The sequence below is a fragment of the Phlebotomus papatasi genome, chromosome 2 (genome assembly GCF_024763615.1).
Source record: "Phlebotomus papatasi isolate M1 chromosome 2, Ppap_2.1, whole genome shotgun sequence".
NCBI classification, from domain to species: domain Eukaryota; kingdom Metazoa; phylum Arthropoda; class Insecta; order Diptera; family Psychodidae; genus Phlebotomus; species Phlebotomus papatasi.
The window spans coordinates 91,765,165-91,788,289 of record NC_077223.1 but is presented as its reverse complement, the minus strand read 5'-3'; the positions used below and the strand labels follow the sequence as shown (position 1 = coordinate 91,788,289).

General features: G+C 36.3%; 1 protein-coding gene across 1 annotated transcript in view; it reads left to right on the top strand.

Moving 5' to 3' along the window:
* Nucleotides 1-23,125, top strand: part of LOC129802381 (protein furry) — a 227,546-nt gene that overhangs the window by 3,649 nt on the left and 200,772 nt on the right. The window contains exon 2 of the mRNA XM_055848144.1: nt 21,197-22,290. Coding sequence (XP_055704119.1) covers nt 21,197-22,290 — 1,094 coding nt within the window. The remainder of the gene's footprint in view (nt 1-21,196; nt 22,291-23,125) is intronic.

Here is a 23,125-nt window from a genome sequence, read left to right as displayed (position 1 = left end):
AAACTGTAGAGTCTACTGTACCATATGAATTCTGAGGTTAAGTTTAACTCAATAATATTTAATTTGCAATTGGCAAACAAAACAAAAAAATCAACTTATTTAGAAAATAGTCAAAATATTCCGCTAAGTTGACAAAACATTTCTACGTTTCTTTTTAATCGTAGAATTTAAGTTTTTTTTTGCTATGTTTAACACTAAAACTTTCACATTCCATTATTACTTAATTGATGAGAATGAGATCAATTTCATTTAGTCTTTTTAGGTATTATTCTTTCATAAAAATGATAACTATTTCTATAAGAGGTTATGTCCGATATATTGTGAGGTTATGGCAATTCTAGCCTTTAAAAATTTCCAAGGAGTAGATGCAATGATGCAAGTGCCTGGGGCTCGAATCCCCTTTAGGTCATCAGGAATTTTTCAGATGTTAAAGGTGTTTTGATTGCATTTAGTGAGTTTTACTTGCACGTGATTCCGCGGGGCATGGGACTGACAACTACATCCCGTAGAAGAAAAATAATGATTTGTGTCTAGAAATCATTTTCCGGGAAGGCCTAGTTCCTTCATGGAGTGTTGTGCCAACATTATTATAATTATTATTATAGTTGGAACTAAAAACCTAGAACTTCACTGAATTTTAATAATAAATTAATTGTTACAACTAGCAACTTAAAATGCCATAAAAGGATTGAACACGTCTTTTTGTCTTTATCAAAAAATCAGTGTTTATAATAAAACTTTCAGTATGGGGAAACTACATTTTAATTCTTGCATTTCAAATGCATTTAATTTTAAATATAATTTTTGAGTTTTCTAATTTTTCGATTGTGTCTGAAAAGGATCTTTATGCTGCAAACAAACCATTTGGATTAGTAAGAAATGGGTTTCCCGCTAAATAATTTTGGGTTGCTGAATGTGTAACTGTCACTATTTTATATTTACGAATATTCCATTAGGCATTTTTGTTCGTGAAAATAGATATTTTATTAGGTTTTCTGCTTCATACATACTAGCAAGCACTGCTGCTTGTAGGACAATTGCCTGAAGTGACATTCCCACCCGATTTTGAAAATTCTGCGACACTCACTGGAGATTCAGCGTTTATTGAACGGCTTCTTGAAGCCAAACTCCTCGCCACTGAAGGAACAATTATCACTGTTGTTTCCCTTGCTGCGTATGGCAGTTGATATCACCGATGGCTGAGGATTTCTAGAAATATTTTGTAACCCTCCGGCACTCGGTATTGGGCTCTCTGAACCAGAGTTTTCCATAGATTCAGTAACTGAAAGATATTCCACATTCCCTGGGTTTGGGGGCACTTCCAAAATCTCTTCAGATGTACTGATCGATGATCTCTTTGGTTCTTTTTATACGTCACTGAAAGAAATCGTGGGCTGAACTCCTGAATTTTCAATTACACAGTCTGAAGTCGTCGGTAGAAGGACATTCTTTCTTACTGTGTCAATTTGCCTAAAAAACATAATTTTGCATAACATTTGACACTTGAATTTATACTCAAAAACCTACCTTCGACCACGCAAATTCTCTTGTAGAAAAGAAAGTTGCTAATAAAATAGAGCGTTTTTTTGACCTACACTTTTTACCGCCCCCACTTCCACTAGGAATCCTTTAATTCTTCTGGTAATAAAAAGACTTTTTAAGGCAATTCCACTCTTTTTGTGTCTCTTCAACTGCAAAGAAAAACAACATAAACAAAAAAAATTAAAGCACATTTCACTATCTTACCTGTTATTTTCAGTTCTGACGAGATTATTAGCCATTTCAGGTTATCGGCATCGGACCTGCGATGGTTTTTTGAAGCCTTTCTCCAAATTGATTCTTCATTTCTCACTAATTCAATTAATTTTTCACGTATTTCTTTTTTGTCCACAAACTTGCCATCTTGATGTTTTATTATCTGACAACTGTCAAACGCGAATTCAGCGCTTGGGTTGCCATATGATATCTGCAGGTTTTGGCGATTTTTCTTAACCCAAATTTGCTTCAACCTAATTTTGCACAGCTTTTTGGATTAAAATGAGAGTAAAATGGCCATGTGTTGAACGCAAGCGATAGAAAGAGAACAACAATTTTAGCCAAACCAAATGATACCAATCAAAATGGTTTGTTTGCAGCATTAAGATTAAAATTTGTTAAGTTTTGAGGTTCGAAAAAATTGCGAAGGCTTAAAAATTCTGGTGAGAATAATGGGTAGAATGACTTAATTTATATATGAAATTGCCAAAGTTATTAGATTGCAATATTTGTCGGGGAATATGCATGCTCAAAATTTTTAGGTTAGTTTTAACATTGTTCTAAAAGATGACTTGTTTAAAATAATGAAGAGAGTCTTCCATTTTTTGCCTTGAAAGTTCAAAATTATGCTAAGATGATGGTAATCGCAGGTTAAAATCGTTAAGATGGATTGGATATGAGTACTATAATAATTAGTGATTTCCTGTTGTTTTTTTGAGGTTAGAACCAACATAACCTCTGAATTTGAAATTCCTTCTTTCTGAAAAATTCATAAATATGTGTATTAGTTATTAATAAATTTATGCCACATAAAATTCCTGTAATAATCGAATCAAAATAGTTGTAAAAAAAATATTTTAAAGATTTTAAACATTCATTTGAATGTTCAGTCAACAAATTTTCAAACATATTCTCTAAACGCAATATGCTCTACTATTTGTGACATGATATATTGCGAGGACGACCTCAAGAATCTCTACACTTGAACTCATTCACGCTTTATCTGCAAAATTTAATAGCGTGTCGAGTTTTGCCACTGACTTCTTCCAAACACCATTAAATGAAATATTAAATGTTGGGCGAATTGCCCCACATTTTTATGGATCTCCTGAGGAGCGTTCAACGTGGCTTAAGTAAATAAAAAAAATATTGTTAGTTTTTCCGTCGCGACTAAAAAAAATTGTTGTTCTTGGCCAATTTAGTCAGACTTTTTACTCTTTGAGGGGTGAATCGCTAAAAGTTCCTTAAGACATTTTCGCATGTTGCTTGATAAATTGTCTGAAAATTTAAAGAATCTCGTCCGCAATCTTTTTCACAGAAAATATATAGAACTGTTCGGCAATTTCGCGATGTTTATGAGTTTATATTTGCGCTGAATGTGAGAAGTATGGGATAACAAGTCGAAATGAGAGAGTGTGATAAGAAAATGGATTTATATTGCGATGGTCTCAGATTATTCACAAAGAAACGGTCTACTAAATGGTGAAGAATATGATCCCAAATCTTACTTAACCCTCAATGTCTGCCAGACAGAATCTAAATAATTTACAACTCATCGGTTGTTTTGGCTTGGGATTTTTTGTTTATTGCATTAGTGGTGTTTATAAGTCGATTTTGGTTTGTTTTAGAATTTAATGGAATAGCCTAGGCCTATAACATTACGGAATTATTAAATCTTAATAAATGCTTGCATTTATAAATTACACGTGATAAAGGAAGTGGATTCGTGGTTTAATGCTCAAGCCAAATTTTAGGTCAACTTCTATCTGTAAAATTTTGTTGTTGTACATTTTTTTTAAAATATGATAAAACCGTAAAAAAATTATCCTTTGAATTTTATTGAATCTAATATTTGAATTAGGGACTCAATTATGCTTACAACCTCTTAAAAACGATATGCCTGCAATATAGGATAAATCTACCATAATCGAATTCAATCAGTACAGGAGCAGATAGCTTCGCCTTGTTACGTCCCGAAAACAAGTTTCTTTCCAGTATAAACCATTCTGATTAACTTTATTATTTTAAAAGAATTTTAGCAAGTCTGCTGGTAATTAGGTATAATTAAAAATCAAAATAAAGTCGTAGAATTTTGTGGAAATTGAACTAAAACGTTAATAATTTGACATTTTCTGACATGGAAGAAGAACCAAAATGAAGAAAAAGATCTCACATTAAAGTTACCTTTAGTTACCGAGATTACTTTAACTGCTAAGGTCTCCCTCTTTGTTATTTATTGTTTTTCCTCATCATTTGTCAGAAATTAATTTTATAGATTGATGATTTTGGTATCTATTTTTATGGAGGTGCTTAGTTTTTAAACGATTTTCAACATAGGAGACTGGTCAAAATAGACCTAAAAGTCTAAGACATTGATTAGAGGCGTTAGGGGGGTAGATAATGGGAGAAACAAATAAAAAATAACTTTAACTGCAGAAAGTTAGGGTAAATCAAACCCATTCACATTTCTCCTTTCACTCTCTCTATCCACTTCAAAAATGGGGCAGTCACCAGCAGCGACGGTAAAAAATTATTTTAAAAAAATCTTAATGAAGGGTAAATTAAGCTAATTCAAAACCTGCTCCAAATGGAAATTTTTCGCTACTTCAAATGGAAACGTCATTGCTTTCACGATAAATACAGTACTAAATTATTATATTCATATATTTTCTATACCTCAGTTTCATTATTTAGTTGATTTTGCTCCATATAAAGCGAAAATCAATTCATATTCACAAATTTTAATTTGTTAATTTCACAGAAGAATTAAAAGTGCACCTTTTCACCATCGAATTTTTCATCGATCTACCATATTTTCCAATGCAAATCACAATGAGGTGACTATTGCTTATTTGTTTAACATTTATGCCATATTTCTGGCTAAAGTTAAAGCGTCTGAAAATGGCTTTGAATTAGGACATTTACCCTAATCTGTGATACTACTAAAGTTTTTTTGGTTTCAACATTTGTCTGTAAAAATATACAATTTAAATCTTTTCCTCTCTCAATGATTAGTCTAATAGAAAATAAACTTGTGATTAGAGTTGGTAAATACTTGGAGTTATACTGGTTATAGCCTATATGTGTAGCTCAGTTCTTGAATATATCGAAGTCTTAAATGAGAAGCAATTTCTGTGGTTTTCGAAATTTAATGGATCATTTAGTCTTGTCAAAATGTTCCCAAAAATCTTGCCGGATAAGAAATTAAAAAGGGGTTTTATTTTGGTAGAATTTTGGAAATTTAAAGTTTCGAGTTTCTTGACGTCACGCTGTTTGTTCGTGGGTCTGTCCGGCTGTCACCAGCTCTATAGGCCAAACGATAAGAGATAGAGACTTGGAACCTTTGGGGCACCACCATAAGTCGACTCAAGGATCATATTTTTTGATCATCAGAACCATGTTTTTTTGAAATTGTTCGAAAACGCGTCGTGCGATTTTTTTTTCATTTTACTGCTCGTACTCCACGGAGTGAGTAGTATATATATCTTTTCAACCCCCCGCCGCTCCCAAATTTCTACCTTTCAACCCCCGGAGTCAACAAATCTTCGCGTTTCAGATGATTTCTGAGAAATGTCGTCACGCTGTTTGTCAGTGTCTGTCCGTATGTTCGTCCGGCTGTCGCCAGATTAGAGATAGCGACTTGGGACCTAAGGGGGACCCCCCCATAAGTCGACACATAAGTGACGACGAATGGCGTCATATTTGAGTTCGTTGCAAGTCTTAGTATTTCCGACAAAACTGAACCGGTTCAAATCGGTTTTGAACCGGTTCCAATCGGTATTGAATCGGTTCCAATCGGTTTTGGACCGGTAATAAATCGGTCTATAACCAATAACTAATTTTTATTTAATCTAATTTTTAAGTAATTGTATACAAACTGTATTTCAAGAACGATTTTACAAATTAGCTCCCAATAGTAGGCAATAGACATCGTTACGTTACTAAACCCGGTATCTTCTGTATTTGACATCTTTTCTCTGAGAATTTGCGAACTTTTTGTGCAGAATTAATTGTATTTGTGTACAGAAAATCGTCAATCAGAGCAAGTGATAATCAAAATTATCCCGTCTTCTTCGGAGTGGAGAGAGGAAAAGTTCTTGCCTCCACCCTGGGTCGAACTGGAGTGTTAACTGAGTGCTCTACCAAATGAGCTATTAGAGGCCTCCAACGCTGATATCTTTCCTCTTTAACATGAATTAATGTCCTTGTCTGAAAAGAAGGCGGTGTTGTCGAAAGGGAGGGGGATCATCGAAGACCCAAATTCGATACCTCAAACCGTTTAGCCTCTACGGCTTCAGTGTTCCTAATAAGCACATGGGTAACCGGTGTATCTACGTGTTTTTATTTAACTACAAAATCATCGAGATTATCTCAAGTGTTTCAAAATAATTGAGTGCCAATTGAGGGTTACTGTAATTGTCTCTAGTGACAATTTTGTACCAGTAAAAGCCTGTAAGAGTCGTATGATATTGTCTTCAAAGACTTAATTACTGTGTGAATGTGTGTAAAATATAATTTTAAAATAGCCAATGAAGCAAAGGAGTAGAAAAAAAGGAGAGAGAGAAAGAGAACGGACGGAGACATTCAAATATAAAATTTGACGAAAATAAATTTGTATAGATGAATGTAAATAATTCAGAAAATTAGGCGTTGAATTTTCGTGGGATGCCCAAGACGCATGACACAGTGGTGTTTATTTCTTTCGATCGATTTCTAATCTGGATTTATATCTAATCGCACGGCAAGGTTCTTTTCTGGTGTGCGTAATGAAAATTGTGAGGAAAAAAGACATTCATATCGTCACTGATATCACTGTTTAGTATATTTGGCGAGTGATCGTGTGATGATCATACGTGATTTTGTGTATTTGAAAAGAGAAGAAAAGAAAAGGAGAAAAACGCGGGGCGATTGTGAAAAAGAAACTGTGAAAATCGACAGGAAAATCTGTCGATCGTGAATGTAGTTGTGTGGACAAGGAGGAAAGCAAAAAAGAAAAGTGAATAAAAAAGAGTTTTCTTTTTTTAAAAATACCGTGGATCGCCAGTTGATCGCGGATCTTTGCCTGGACATCAGGTTCTTTCACCGGAGTTTGTGAAGGCCGCAGGGAAATGATATCCGGCAGGAAATGTATTATAGGTGGAAGTTTAGAAGTACGTGAAATTGAGTTATAAAATCAATCAAAATCTGTTTTGGGAGAAGAGAGATTCTTTTAAGATTTTTGAGGGACCGCGATCTGCGGACTTTTCAAATGTGCCTTTTCCCGTATTTATTTTTGTGATGTGACCTATTTTTGGAGTGATTTTTCTCAACTGAGTGCTTTTCCTATTTCCCTTGTTTTCAAAACCACGAAAAAAAAAATCATTTTTAGTCTTGTGCACTGACTTATTTTTTGATTTTCTTGGGATACTTAAAGTGGAATAAAAGTATTTAAAAAAAATATGTATTTTTGGAGGAATCTTGGCTATAAATCAGTGAAAAAATATGACAATCAATTGGATTTTTATGTCATATTTGTGCTAAATGTTATGTTATTGAAATATTTATGAGATGGAGGTGAATTTTCCGTGGCATTAGAGACAATTTCTCTATGCATAAAAAAAATGTTTTCAAAAATAAAGTGTCTCAGCTGTGCCAAGAATTTCAATCTTACCTCATCAGCAATCTCTTTGGCTTTCTGTTGTTCATTTTATATATTTGCTGTGTCACGTCGAAAGAGTCTATTTAGTTCACTTTTTTTATTAAATGCTATATCAACCCCATTTCATCCCCATCGTAGATTTTAGTAAATAAAAAAAAAACAATAGTGCACTAATTGTGGGTGATGCACTATAAAAAATCACTTATGAAACGCACAAGAGATGGGAAAAAGTGCAATTTATCGACGAAATTGTTGAATTTGGTTATACGTCTTCGTCGCAGATTTTCCTACAATTTATCATCATCATCATTGTCACGTGAGTTTGTTTGTTTCACCAAACAGAAACATAATTAATTTGTGTAAAAGAGCAAATAGAGAATCAAGTGCAACACAGTCTTAATATTTTGAGGTTATTCTCAAGGGAAGAAAGTGCAAGGGAAAATTACATTATTGACTTAATTTTACAAAATATTACACACAAAATTAATTAAAGGAAGATCAGAGGATAGTGATTATTGCAAATAAAAAAAGGTTGTTCTCTAAAAGGGAATGCAGTGTGGTCTTCTCTATTGTCTGTGGACAAGGAAAATCAACATATGGCAGAGTAAGAATAATAAAAAATGAAAAAAAATTAATAAAATTTCCAAAGAAAAAGAAGTTCTGGTGTCGAACATAAAAGAAAAGTTCCGCACATTTTCTTTTATTAAATTTTATACATCAAATAGAAATATCTCTCAATTATGAAATTTAATCGCAAATTTTCACTCAATTCAACCACTAATATTCCATCTGGGATTTTTTTTCCTAATGTACATAAATTGGGAAAAAAGGGAAAGAGAAAAGAGATGAAGTGGTACATGTGAGTTAGAATAAGATGTACGGGAAATATTATTTATTTTACTGGCAACATGTTGGATTTGCCTGTGAAATGATTCAACAGGAAGTTATTTATATATACGGTAACTCTCTTGAACTTTTCAAAATGTTGTTTTTTTTTCTTAGCTCTCCTAATGCCCGGAGGCGAAAGAAATTTTCACGAAACAGACTTTCTGGTGGGCAGAGGGAGTTTAAACATTGGATTATTTTTAATGAAGACTGTTTCCGGGAGGACTTTTGCCCTTAAAAAGACATAGAGTTTTCATTTAAAACAATTGCTGTTTTTGCGAGATTAATGCGTTTTAATTGTTTGGAATTCGACGTTACTTGAATAAAAGTACAGCAATTTAACTTCAGAGGAGTGAAAAATTAAATTTGTTCAGAAAAAGAAAATGAAATTTAATCAGTGCTCAATTTTAGAACTTTGAAAGCTGTGTAATCCTTAATAATTTTTAAGACAACCTAAAAAAACCGGAATAAGAACAAGTCCTGCACTCAAGAGCAACTCAACAAGATTTTGGAAGCCTTTCGTCGCGGTTTCAGTTACACTGTTTGTCTCCAATTAGAAACTTTCCCTTGTCTCCATTTGGATTAATTTGTTTCCAATAGAAGCATTTTACACTCGAGTATTTTTCTTGTATTTAAGAAGTTTTCAAATTATATTTAAAGAATTTTCACTAAACAGTAACACTCTAGAAGAGTCAAGGAGCAAATTTATGAAATTCTCTTCAGAAAAAAATATGAACATAATGTGTTGAATCTTCTGTCAAAGTTAAAGCATCTGAAAATGGTTTTAATAACTAAAAAAGATTTTTATGTTACCTGTTACCATTTTAGTATGTTCGTTTTAAAGTAAACCCAACAGAAAGAGTACTCTTCATGAAAACTCTTCATGAATTGGTCTTAAGTGTAGCTAAAAGACCTTATTTCTGGCATAAAGAATAAGAGATCAAGTCCACAATATTAAAATAATTCTCATTGATCTGATTTGTTTCACTTTTATTTAAAAAATCGGGATCGTCCCTATTTGAATTTCGCTCAAAAATCACCTAAAAATTTGATATTTGGCTGGCGTTCACGCACGAACGCAATTGCCCGTGGCTCACTACCATAAAAAGTCTTGTTGGATAGGCCTATATTATACAAAAAAATATTAGGTCGATCCGACTTACAGACCACCCACACCACACACTTATAAGTCCGTCCCTATTTGAATTTCGCTCACTGTAGCTAGAGACTTGCAAAAAATATTCTAGGTTCCTTCAACCTTCTACTTTACAATTATATACAGACATAAGAAAAAAATAACTTTAGGTAGTCAGGAAAAATTATTTTCTTTATGGGACACCGGTGTTCCAATTGTCCTTAAAGGGCTAAAGGGAGATTGGGCTATATTGAAAATGCAATTTTTTTCTCATATTAATAAAAGAAGCTGTACCTAGCCAAAATTTTATTTAGATCCAGAAATGTTACATTGTGTTAAAGCCTACTTACTTACTTATCCCCCTATAAAAATTCTGACCTTACATGTAAGCACTATGTAGAGCATTCATTACAAGTGATGTGTTTTAAAGGAACTTGTAGAGGTAAAATGTAAACATTACTTACATCATTCATGTAAGTAATTACTTTGGAGTAGTATGTAAGGTTCTTCTAAGGAATACATGTAGTGACTTCATAGAAGTCATTACATGTAAGCAGCATGTATTCCATACAAGTAATCATTTTGTAGCCAAAAAGTAGAAATGACTTCAATTTACGATTACATAGACCATACATGAACATTAAGTAGGGCATTCATACGAAGTGACTTCAAGAAGTCTAAACAAAATGAATAAGCGAAGGGTATACCTACATCTTGTAGACTATATTGTACTACTACATTTCTTGTAATGTGCAATTATGCTGTACTTGTATTGCTTTTGAATGCAGTAAATAAAAAATACATTTGCTATAAACAATGTTGACATACCAGTTAATGTTCAATATAATATTCGTATGAACTAAAAACTGGAAAAAGGCCTAAGTAACAAATTCACATAAAATTTGTATATCAAATTTAAAAATATTACGTTGTAAATCCATTTCGATGGCTGAGAAATGACCAATTTTGCAAAAGTTAAATTTGAAATGAAGACTCTCTCTCAATTGGGCATTTCGGGCAAAATGTTATACAAATTATCGAGAATTCAATAATTTTTTGTTCACCTCTAGAGCAAATTTACATACTCAAAAGGCTCATAATTATTAAAAATCTTACAAAAAAACACTCAATATATCGATGAAACGGATAAAGTATCTTTGGATGGACTAAACACTAGATATCTTTTTGTAAGAAATATATTATGTAGTATGCGTGGAATAAGAAATGCGTAAATGAAGGCAATTTGTATCGACTTCCTGAAACAACTTCATTTGTATATCATAGTTTTGTTTTACCTGTATTGACTATATAAGGTATTGTTACGATTTAAGGGGGGGGGTAACCATTCCCCCCTTCGCAACCACCCTCGATGGACTTACGACCGAAGGAAGGCAACTAAGAACTCCTGGGCCCAAGGAAATGCATTAATTCCTTTTTTTAAAACATTTATTGATCTTCTAATTCTGGTGTAAATGGGGTTGTACATCTGCCTCCGATGACGGTATCCAGTCCAATCAGTCGCATCCCTCCGACGATGGCAGGAACCTCAAGTTCTCCTCCTTGGTAACGGCGACCCCCAACTGCTTTCTAATTCTCTCCAGGGTTGGGCGGTAACGATAGATCGCCATCACACTCTGCGCTTCCAGAGCGAGGAGAACGGGGCGGCAGATCGCCAACACACTCTCTTCTCTTCTGAGTGAGGGGGATGGGGCGAGAGATCGCCAACACTCTTTTCTTCCTGAGTAAGGGGAACGGGGCGAGAGACCGCCAAACACACTGTCCACACTAACTGGTGAGAACGGGGCAGAAAATTGCCACACACATTCTCACAGGGGATAACGGGGCCTAGAGCCTCACACTATCCACTCCTGTGGAGAGAACGGGGCGAAATATCACCAGCACACTCTCTCTTAAAGAGAGGGGGAAAACGGGGCGAGAGATCGCCAACACACTCTCTTGTCCAAAAGGCAGTCATTAGACTGTGGGAATTGACCAACTCTGGTCCAATTCCCTTCTATGGATTTCAGTTTCACACTTTTGGTCACATATTTAAGTGTTGCTCGCATGAATTCTAGCTTAAGATGAAAATCTCATCTTAAACTAAAATTAATTGATTTTGCAGGGTTTTAAGGGGGGATTCTCCACCCCCAGCTCATCGCGAACGACACCTCCTTTAGAGTCTTTATTTTAATGAATTAGCTTCATTAAATAACGAATTTTTAGGCACGAATTTGATTTGTTAATCCCAAATTCGTAACACTATCCCCCGGTTATTGTGGATCGTCCCGATCCACCGTCCTAATTACCGGATGCCAGGTGATACTGTCTTTCTCCACTGTCCATTGGTCAGTTAGCCTATCCTTCAACATCCCTCCGCCTGAATGACTCCGCGATATCTTCCTCTGCCTGGATCACACAGAGGGGCTGCTTCCAGTTCATTTCCAAACAGAAGTTGTCCCTCTATAAGGGGATTCTCAGGTTACTCCGAGAGAGATTAGTGCTGCAGGTCATTCTAACTGGTCAGTGTTCCCATACTTCTCTTGGAAATATGAGCTGGAATGTTGAAGGGGCCAGCCATTCTTGGTGGCCTCACTTCCCTGACCATTAGACCAGAAACCACTGAGTATAATTGAACGTTGGAGAAGCAACTTGGCCTCAGTTCTCCGTCAATAATTGGAAATACGGTTGTAGAAAACAATGGCTGTCCTACGGAAAAGATCCTTGACTTTGGGATGTCAGCAAACTCACCAGATTTTCTTGGAAATTAGGGGTTAGCTGATTATTTTTCGTATCCCTAGTAGGCCACATCCACACTTCTCTGAATGAAGAATTGTCTCTAAGAGGCCTACTATCAATTCCCGAAACTCTGAGAACATTCAATCATTGAAAAGAAATGTCTTGAGATTCCTTCTGGAAATCAGTATGAGCGTCTCGTGTCCTCTCGTAGGTAGCCTCCCATTGCCGAAGACAATCCCCCGGCGGCTCCAATATAGTCGTGCGTTTCCGCTGTATCATCTTAACGCAGATTTAGTTCAATTAATTTAATTTTCTTCAATGACTTCTCGGCGCGGACAGCGAATCTGTTGAAGACTTTTTTTTTTAAATTCTTTGGAGAAGTACCCATCACTCCCCGTTTCCGGCATTAAGAATGAAAAATCACAAGACCTCTGGTGGGGGGTTAAAACAACGTGGAATTGGTAAAGATAAGTCCAAGTCATCTGGCTCCTCGATCGCCGGAGCGCTCTCATCGGCCTTTCCGGAGATTCTGCCACCGGCTGATGCTCAGTGAGGCCGGGCATCGTCGCAACACACACATCGGGAAACATCGCTACTAGATAATGGAGGGTCGGGCTCAACATTCCATCCCACAGATTCATGGGGCAATTCGGATCTCCCACGGTGGCTGGGAAAACGTTGAAAACCCGAGAGCATCTCAACATTGACTAGGCGGAAATACTTCGAAGTGATGTGGAAATAAGTGCTCCGGCTGCTTTCAGAAAAAACTCTCAGTGGCTCGACAAACTAAGCGAGAGAAGGGATGATACAAAATGAACCAGAATCTTCAGTTTCTACCACGCCGTGTTCCTTGGCGATACGGCGATGCTGGGAACTCTTTCCAAACTCATCTAATTTCGTTTGAAAATGATGATTGTACTCCTGTTCAACCCTTACGAATCGTCCAAGACTCCCTGAGACGTCCAAGATTAATTCCTGGAGCACTCCAACCGATGTCAAATCAGACTTCTCATATGCTTCGGAAATCCAGGGTCGTGCTTGAGCACTATCATCCAGGAAAGTTTAGTATCGACTTCAGTTGCCAGTCGAGGGTGTCAGGGATTTCAGCGGCTTTTTTTTGTCCTTGCTTCTTTTTTTTTGGGGTGCAGGGTTGACCGCTGTCCATCCCACTTCTGACACCAATTGTTACGATTTAAGGGGGGGGGTAACCATTCCCCCCTTCGCAACCACCCTCGATGGACTTACGACCGAAGGAAGGCAACTAAGAACTCCTGGGCCCAAGGAAATGCATTAATTCCTTTTTTTAAAACATTTATTGATCTTCTAATTCTGGTGTAAATGGGGTTGTACATCTGCCTCCGATGACGGTATCCAGTCCAATCAGTCGCATCCCTCCGACGATGGCAGGAACCTCAAGTTCTCCTCCTTGGTAACGGCGACCCCCAACTGCTTTCTAATTCTCTCCAGGGTTGGGCGGTAACGATAGATCGCCATCACACTCTGCGCTTCCAGAGCGAGGAGAACGGGGCGGCAGATCGCCAACACACTCTCTTCTCTTCTGAGTGAGGGGGATGGGGCGAGAGATCGCCAACACTCTTTTCTTCCTGAGTAAGGGGAACGGGGCGAGAGACCGCCAAACACACTGTCCACACTAACTGGTGAGAACGGGGCAGAAAATTGCCACACACATTCTCACAGGGGATAACGGGGCCTAGAGCCTCACACTATCCACTCCTGTGGAGAGAACGGGGCGAAATATCACCAGCACACTCTCTCTTAAAGAGAGGGGGAAAACGGGGCGAGAGATCGCCAACACATTCTCTTGTCCAAAAGGCAGTCATTAGACTGTGGGAATTGACCAACTCTGGTCCAATTCCCTTCTATGGATTTCAGTTTCACACTTTTGGTCACATATTTAAGTGTTGCTCGCATGAATTCTAGCTTAAGATGAAAATCTCATCTTAAACTAAAATTAATTGATTTTGCAGGGTTTTAAGGGGGGATTCTCCACCCCCAGCTCATCGCGAACGACACCTCCTTTAGAGTCTTTATTTTAATGAATTAGCTTCATTAAATAACGAATTTTTAGGCACGAATTTGATTTGTTAATCCCAAATTCGTAACAGTATAATAGGAAGTGGCTTTGTATTTTCTATACTAATACAATACTGGTAAGGGGTTATGACATATCTTTTTGGAAGGTGTACTATGTAGAGAATAAGTATTGCATACAGGAAGGTAATATGTAAGGATTATCTGAAACAACTTCATCTGTATGCCATACTATAGTGTTTCTTGTATTGACTACGTAAGGTATAAACCTAAGCCATTTTACATCTTCTATACACAGACGTCACCATATTGTAGAACAATAGTATGATACTTGAAATGTATTTTCATTGTATGAATGTCTTTTTAACCAATTTTTGAACAGTTAAAGTAAAAACAATACTATAGCTTTCTTAGGAAAAAAGTTGCTACTTAGATTTCTTCTAAAGACTCTGTCGAACCTGCAGAACGTGCAACCATAACTATATTCATACAAGTTTACTGCTTTAACGATTGATCCCTTGACAGATCTGTTAAACTAGTGTAAAATGGTTTTCATAAGCTTATTGGTTTGTATGACATATGTAAAGAAATAGAAAGGGTATCAAAAAATGGAATTTGGAAATTGTAAAATCATTAAAAACTGCTTACGTATGCCATACATTTCACTCATGAGACGCACCTTATGAGGAAACTTTGCGAAGTAGATCTCATATGGGAATTGGCTCAGTGGTTAAGGCAGTGGACTCGTATACGGAATATAGCAGGTTCGAATCTCATCAGCGGCAAGGTAAGGAAGAGTTTTTCTCCAACTAAAAATGTGTTAGATTGGTAGTTAGAGTTCTGTACAATAATAGTAGAGAGGTGGGAGGTGGTTGGTGGGTGGTATTACCACTAAAAAAAAGGACGAAAGTTGTCTTTTTATTTTTGTAATATTGACTTACACATTACAAGTATAGAATACATAAAACTTACAAGAATACCTTACGTAAGACTATCATGAGCTACACGTGAGCCTTACTTTATAACAAAGTAAGGGTTAATTATGACCTATGTAAGCCATAATATGTAGGGCCTATGTAAGGCATACTCATATGCCTTAATTAACTGATATATAACTATACATTACATGTGTTCTATACATATGCCCTAGTGGTAAGGCATAAGTAAGGGGGACCATACTTATGCCATACCGGTATCCAATAGGTATATCTTACGTGAAGTCCTGACGGCTAGGAGTAAAATTAAGGGGTTTTGTTCGAAAAATTCCCTTTAATTATGGACTTCGTATTGTATACTAGTAATGCCTACAACCTCCTTACCAGTAGTGCTTACGACAGCTCAGAATTTTTATAGGGGCCGGCGCTACAACCAATTACTGGTCTTGGCCTGACTCAGGACCCGTCGCCACTCGAGCCTGTTACGCGCCACTGTTCTCCAATTCCGCACCCCTAATTATTGTTACACCCCTAATTGTTAAAGCCTAGCTTCCTCTATAAATATGTGAAGAACTAGCGTTTTCAATATAGCCTCAACTTACTCTTCAATCAATTTGAGGAAGAACGTCTCAATTTTTTACGTTTTAAGACAAAGGGTTGATGTGTTAAACTTAAATTCACAAATTTAAAGTGTGCTACAAAAATAGCTTCTCTACTTTCACTACTGTCAAATATGCTTCCCACTTAGAAATTAGGGAACATATTCAATTCATTAAATTGCAATTCTGAAATTGTATTTATTTTGATAAACACATTCTTGTTTCTCTAAGCAACATACCACTGAACTACATTATCTTTTTCGGTAAACAACCTCCGTGTAATATTTTAAGAAAACAAGAATAAGGATTGAGGTGAAAGCTCCCTAAATGGGGAATTTGTGTAAATACTCGTTGGGTGATGTTTATCACTAATAGTGCAATTGGTGTTCTACTAGCAAAAGTAAATTTGCCAGGGGAGGAAAACCACAGATATTTATCTTGACTAAATGCATTTCTACTATGTGGTCGTTTAAGCAGATTTGTGCATTTTTTTAACAGTCTTTCCCATCAAGTACCGAAGAATGGGTAAGAATACAAATGATTCTTCTTCTAACCTTCTTATCTAATTTGGTCATTTCATCTCTTGCATTTTGCTCAGTTTATGATAATAAATTTACTCTTTGCAAATACGAGTTGGATTTCTCGGTATATTTCCTGCAGTACATTCTGAAAGGGATATTCAGAAGAGGGATTCTAAATTAACTAGCAATAGAGAACATAAATTTCCATTTACCAGGATAATTTTGAATATTTGAAGAGAAATTTGCATCCCCTGGCAGTATATTACTATTTTTCGGTCAATTTCCAGTGGAAGATACTTGTAATGAACTCTGTGGCTCCAAGAATTTTTGTCGTATAGACGAATATTTTCGTGGATGGATTAATGCGTTTTTTAATTGAGCTTGTTCGTGGAAAAATTCTTTTCGCGTGAATGATGTGCAAATAGTTATAAAAATTCGAATAACTTTCCTAGAATTCTTACTGAATATGAATGTTAAAAAAATCTAAATGTAGAGTTTTATATGAAATATAGTTTTTAAGTACCATTGATAAGTATTTCAAAGAAATTTAAAATGTGTTTTTATTTATTGCATTGTAATATCAATATCTAGCTCAATGATTTCAACTTTTTTTCTCTCATAAATACATTTTACTCATTTCGTCCTGTTGAATGTACCAACAAAATGATTGTGCCATTAATGCAAAAGAAAAAAAAAACGGTAAAAACCATAAAAAACAATAGATAGTATTCTTCAGTAGTGAATACATCCGTATGAACTCATAAAACCCATTCAATCATCATTTGTATTTATGTACCGGAAAGGGCTTACAGTAGTGGAGAAATGGAAAAGCAATGGGAAGAAGTGTTGAGAGTTAGAATGAGGATAATGTTTGGTGGCAGGGAATCTCTTCGCTCCGGAATGTTCATTGTTGAACACATTCATTGTGATTGTTTTCCGCGTTCAATTCACCATTGCTCGTGGAATCTAAATCCTCGTGAATTGTGACCTATATCTGTATGAGGTGCGGTTGGAAGGATTCTTTTGTGAATGGTCTTATGTCTAAACAGTGGGTTACTTCAGGTGTTCCTATTGTAAGGGTTTCAGAGGAATAGATTAAAATTTAGAATAGATACACTGAGAGAAATCCGAAAAAGTCAAAATAACATTCCGGAAATGTTAATTTTACCCTGCAGTATTGATTCGAAAACGGTGTAAATATTACCCTTATTAGGTGTATTATGGGTTAAAGTTACAGTTCTTTCATGTTGATTTTACCCCTAAAAGGTGTAAAATCAACATTAAAAAATGTTGATATAATTTTACACCCAAAAAGTTTTAAAATTATGACAAAAAAAAGTGAATCGCAGCCTCTTTTTTTCCTCAGTGTAGATATTTCATTTGCAAATGCCTTCAGAAACGTAGTATTTTGGGTATATGCTTATTGCATTCACCGCCATCTTAGCGTTGGTGTTGCGGAACAACACATAATTATTATTATATTATTTTAAATTGTTGTTATTGTTCCCAATTCTGTCCCCCTCTGTACAGCGCTATTCTTATTCGGGTCAATAGAACCCATAAGTAGCCGCGCTATTGACCGAATCGAGGAGTTGGATGGGAATTTTAGACAATAAATTTCTTTAAATATGGAGTTAGCGTTTTAATGTACTCTTCATTGGTACTTATCCTATAGAACCATAAAGACATCTTTAGACGGTTTGCTCTATCTTAGTTCGTGTATGTGAAAAGTGATTTTTATCTCGACTGAAGTATATCTCTTCATGTCAAAATTCATTTAATTCCAGTTTCATATTGTTAGATGGATATTTTAGCTGAAATTCTTTACAATCTCAGCTTTTGTGATCCTAGATGAAATCCGACCTCGACAGATCGGGTCCAAACTTTGGAATTACAAGTTTTGAAACTCATGGATCACGAATATCATATGCGCCAAAAATCGATTTTCGTGGACGGGACGTTCCGTCCGGAGTACACAAACGCTTCCGGAGAAAGATATTGACAAGCGATTTTCGTCAAAAATTAAATGTGATAAGTGGCTAGATGTTGTTGATGTAAGTCCCCTCGACCCTCTCCCCTTCCGCCATTTTGAAACACATCCAAATTTTGTTTTTTTCAATAACTCGGCCCCTATGGTATCGATTGATCTCAAATTCTACTATGTTATGCCTGAGATCTAATGGCGTCTACACACTAGTAGAAATGTCTTTAAAAAAAATGCCTTTATAAAGAAAATTTCCCCTGTCCTTGTAAGCAGAAACGTCAGAATTTTTTAAAAAAAGGGTATTTTTGACGAAAATTGCTTCTAGTGTGTAGACAGACACCATAAGAGATTTCCACTAAAAAATTTAAGCCTCCCCAACATCTGTGACCTGAGCTACAATGCCGGCTTCAAGCCTAAGGTTTAGCCCAGTTCCTCATGATCTTGAAATTCAAAATAGCAGGCAAGTTTATTAGTTTTTCAAAGTTTAATGGATCGCTTGCTCATATTGTCTAATCTTAAGTGATAATTTTCCAAAAAATCTTGATTGATTAAAAGTTAGAGAAGATGTCATATGGATAAGTCTTATGTCTGAAGCCCGTATAAGGTTCGATTAATCGAAAACTCGATTTTCCATTAATTGATGTCGAATATTTCGAAAACTAGACAATGCTTTTTCTTTAAATTTTAATATGTTGTAGCTGAGGTCGAGACCTTTCCAACGGTGGATCGCACTCTTCTCTCGATGTTCCCTGACCTGAGCTATAATCAAAAATGTCTTAACCGGACCATATTTTTGGTGTTTATGAAGCGATTTTGATGAAATTTTAGTATATTGTATCTGAGATCGTGATCTTTTTAAAAATAGGTCGCATCCGTTTCTACACCAACCCACTGTACCCCGACCCTTACTATATCCAAAAGGACTGGGCTCCATCTCTAATGTTTATTAACTAATTTCAATGAACTTTTTTTTCTTTTGTTCGCCTTCCCCACTCAGATTATTTAAAATAGAAAATGACCAATGATAAGCCCAGATAAGCTTATGGTAGCTGAGATTCTTTACAAGTGACCTCGAAATGCGTGCAATTCTGGTTGCTTGCGACTTGGAGTGCGTGAAAATTTGATTGTGAGTTGAATTTTGGGGGTAAAGAATCGCGTCGAGCCAATTTCATTCATTTCACGTTTCAGACGATTTCTGAGAAATGTAGTCACGCTGCTTGTCCGTCTATCCGTCCGGCTGTCATCAGATCTAGAGGCCAAACGGTTAGAGATAGAGATTTGGGACCTTCGGGGGACACCCCCCCCCCCAATAAGTCGACCCAAGGATCGTTAACATGCCCCTCATTTCCCCCCTCTCCTTCCCATCCAAAACTATGTTTTTTGGGATTGCTTGAAAACGCGTCGTGCGGTTTTTTTTGGCTATGTTTTAGAGATTATCCAGGCGAACATTTCGTCCATATACAGTGTCCGCTCTCTAATCCGGATCGCTGTAATCCGGACGAGTTTTTGACGGTTACATTTAAAATAATTTTGAGGTCATGTATGTATGTGTGTTCAGCAATGAAAATTAATTATCCTGTGATGTTTTTGTTTAATAATTGAAGTATAATAGCATAAAATTCTCTAATTATGTCTTTTTAAGCTTCTTTAAAGCTTTTATTCTAATTCTTCAAAAAAAACTTGTATTATATTTTCGTGACGTTGAACAAATTAAAAAAATCCATCCGGATTACGAAGCGGACATCTGTCATATTGTCTCCCAATCATCCGGATTACAAAGCGGGCATTGTACGAAAATGCCGTTGAATCATTTCTAATAACGGTTTTTCAAGGTCAAAGGTTAAAACGATACTAGAGTGCGTATTTATCAAGCAAGCATATGGGGTCATGTTTGGAGTCGTTGGAAAGATCTTGGAATTTCCGACAAAACTAAACCGGTTCCAATCGGTTTTAAATCGGTAATGAACCGGTTCATAACCGATAAAAAATTTTTATCTGAAAATCAATCCTATTACTTTTAAAAATATTTTGGGGGATCTTTTGAGAGATTTATGAATCGGTTCAAATCGGTTGAGAACCGGTAAACGGTAAATGATGCGAAAGTACTTTTGCGGTATAGCATCTAAGTCACGAGTTCGAGTATTTCGCAAAGCCTGGGACGCTTTGCCACCCCTTTTCTTTTCAAAAAGAAAAAAAATCATCTATTAATCTGTAGGAATATAATTCCAAAATATGATAATTCTATCTCAAGTGTATCTATAGTAGTCTCTCTCAAATTCGGGCATTTCGAACTGAAATGTTACCCGAATTAGAAAGAAATTCAGAAATCAAATTGTTTGAAATGCAACGATTTTTGTTTTTCCGCATACTCACATTAAGTTTACATTTTCGTATTTATGGTAAATTTCTGGAACCCCCTTTATAATACAAAATCACACCATAAATAAGAAGAAACATGCCAAATTTCAGAATATTATCTACATTCGAAAACTTAAAAAATGTCGATAAACTTTTTTCAAATTTAACTGCTGCCCGAATTAAAAAGTAGCGAGAGACTACTGTAGTATATTGACTGAATGGTTTAGTACAAAAAAAATCTAGTGATTCAACAGGGATTTGAACCCGGAGCACTCGCATCGTAGAGCGAGTGCTCTATCATTTTGACGCTACGCCTGCGTACCTAGTGTTTTTTGAAGAAGATAAAAATGGAACGTACTTGTATCATGGGTATGCTCAATCTGTGTTGTTATCCTTAAATCATTTATTTGTACTGTTTCCCTCCACGTGCATCTGATATTTATCTAAATGGGGAAAGAGATTGCTACAACAAATAGCTCATCATTTACTATTTAGTTCATGTTGATTGTTATTTTCTCTCCACCTTTTAGGGGTTTGTTGTTTTGAACAGCGAGCAATGGGTGAGGTATTAAGGGTGTATTTTGGTGTTGAATTGCAGAAAATCAACAGAATGTCGTGGAGAATGGGTCAAATGGAGGGGGTAACATGGAGAATCTCAGTGGACCGATTTGTCTTGGGGCGGATGTCCTGACGGGATCGTCAAATGTGCGACATTCTGCAAATTTTGCCCCATTTGGTGCCATTTCACGGCCTTTGGATCGGGGTTATAAGCATGCATCGCATGGAAATTTGTCTCCGCAGGAGACATGCATGGGGGGCAGTGGACCGTATTCGGGGGCTTTTGGGGGTGAAGAGCAAACCGTGAGTTGTGTAAATGAAGTGGATAATGCCAAAGTTGTGGCTACGGTGACCACAAGCTCCACCAGATGGAGTTTATTGCCCTGGGGGCAGCATACAAGATCGACTATTGCAGCTAGTGGTACTTCGGCCACTGCTGCAGATGTCGGAAATTCGGGCACATGCACGGATGCTGTACTGAGGCCCGGTGAAATTGTGATGCGTTCGCTTTTTGCGGATTTCACGCAGCAGGCTGAGAAGAAGATTGAATCGGTGATGATTGAAGGATCTGAGAAGAATCTGTCGAAACTTCTGCAGAGAGGAGAAGATAGTCAATTTGATCAGTTGCTGTCAGCTCTGGGATCTGTGGCTGAACACTGTCTGCCATCGTTGCTGAATACGTTGCTGGCATGGCATAAGCGTCAATTGTCAGATGCTGAGATCAAGAATGATCTCAAACGAATGGAAAAAATAAAATCCAGCATGGATATTGAACTTCAGCTGCAGAGAAGAGAATCTGCAGTTGAGTTCATCTTCTGTCTGGCTCTCATTGAAATCCTCAAACAACTACCCTTTCATCCTGGACATGAGGATATCATCAAGAACATCGAGAATCTCGCCTTTAAGCACTTCAAATATCGCGAAGGATTGCAGAATAATCCCAATGCTCACAATATTCACATGATAGCTGATCTCAATGCTGAAGTTGTGGGTGTTTTGGCCCAGAGTCGCTTCAGTTCTGTCCGCAAGAGATTTATGTCAGAACTGAAGGAGTTGCGTGCCAAGGAACCAAGTCCACATACAACTCAAAGTATTATCAGTCTGCTCATGGGGATGAAATTCTTCAGAGTCAAGGTAAGTCTTCTTATTCCAGAATCTCAAATATTTCCTGTGAAAGTTTCTTATTCAATGGATAATTAACTAGGGATTTATAATTTGAAAAGTCCCCTGGGCTAAAGAAATTTCAACAGCAATATCCTCTTCCTGGGGCTTCTATTATCTTTTAATTACTTGCCAGTGTGGCTAGGAATACGGAAAAGCTGAGATATGACTTTTCAGCTTTATTTTAATTCCCTTAATTTTATTATGATTTCATTTTCTTTCAGTGAAAGTTCTCATAAAATGATTTTTCATTATTTTTTTTCCGGGAAGTTTTATAGAGAATTTCTACTTGTGGAAAAGTTGTTTGAATGAGTTTTTAATGCATTTCTCAGTGAAAATTTCATAAATATTGATATGTAAGGTTATATTGCATTGTGAGGTTATGTTGAACATAACCTTGAAATTGAGATTGTAAAGATTGTAAAGATATATCTACAGAATCTCAGGTGAATCAAGAAGGAAATCAATAGCAAGAGAGGCAAGAGTGTCTAAACCTTTTAAGAATTAAAAGATTAAGTGTGAGCAAGGGGTGACTCATTCTCATATTTCATTGACAAATTTTGCAAACAAGTTTTTTTTTTTTAGTTTTTCGGGTTTCGTGAAAATTTTTGGAGTTTTTTTAATTCATGAAATATTTATTGGGTTTTTAAAATTTCTAATGCTTTATTTGCGTTTCGTGAAAATTCTTAAAGTATTCTTGAATTTTACGAAGGGTTTCGAGGTTATCTTAAATTATGTGAAATAGGGTAGAGTAAGCCCTTTTCGCCACCTTAAGGATTTGTACCCTTGTAATTCTTACAATTTTTGT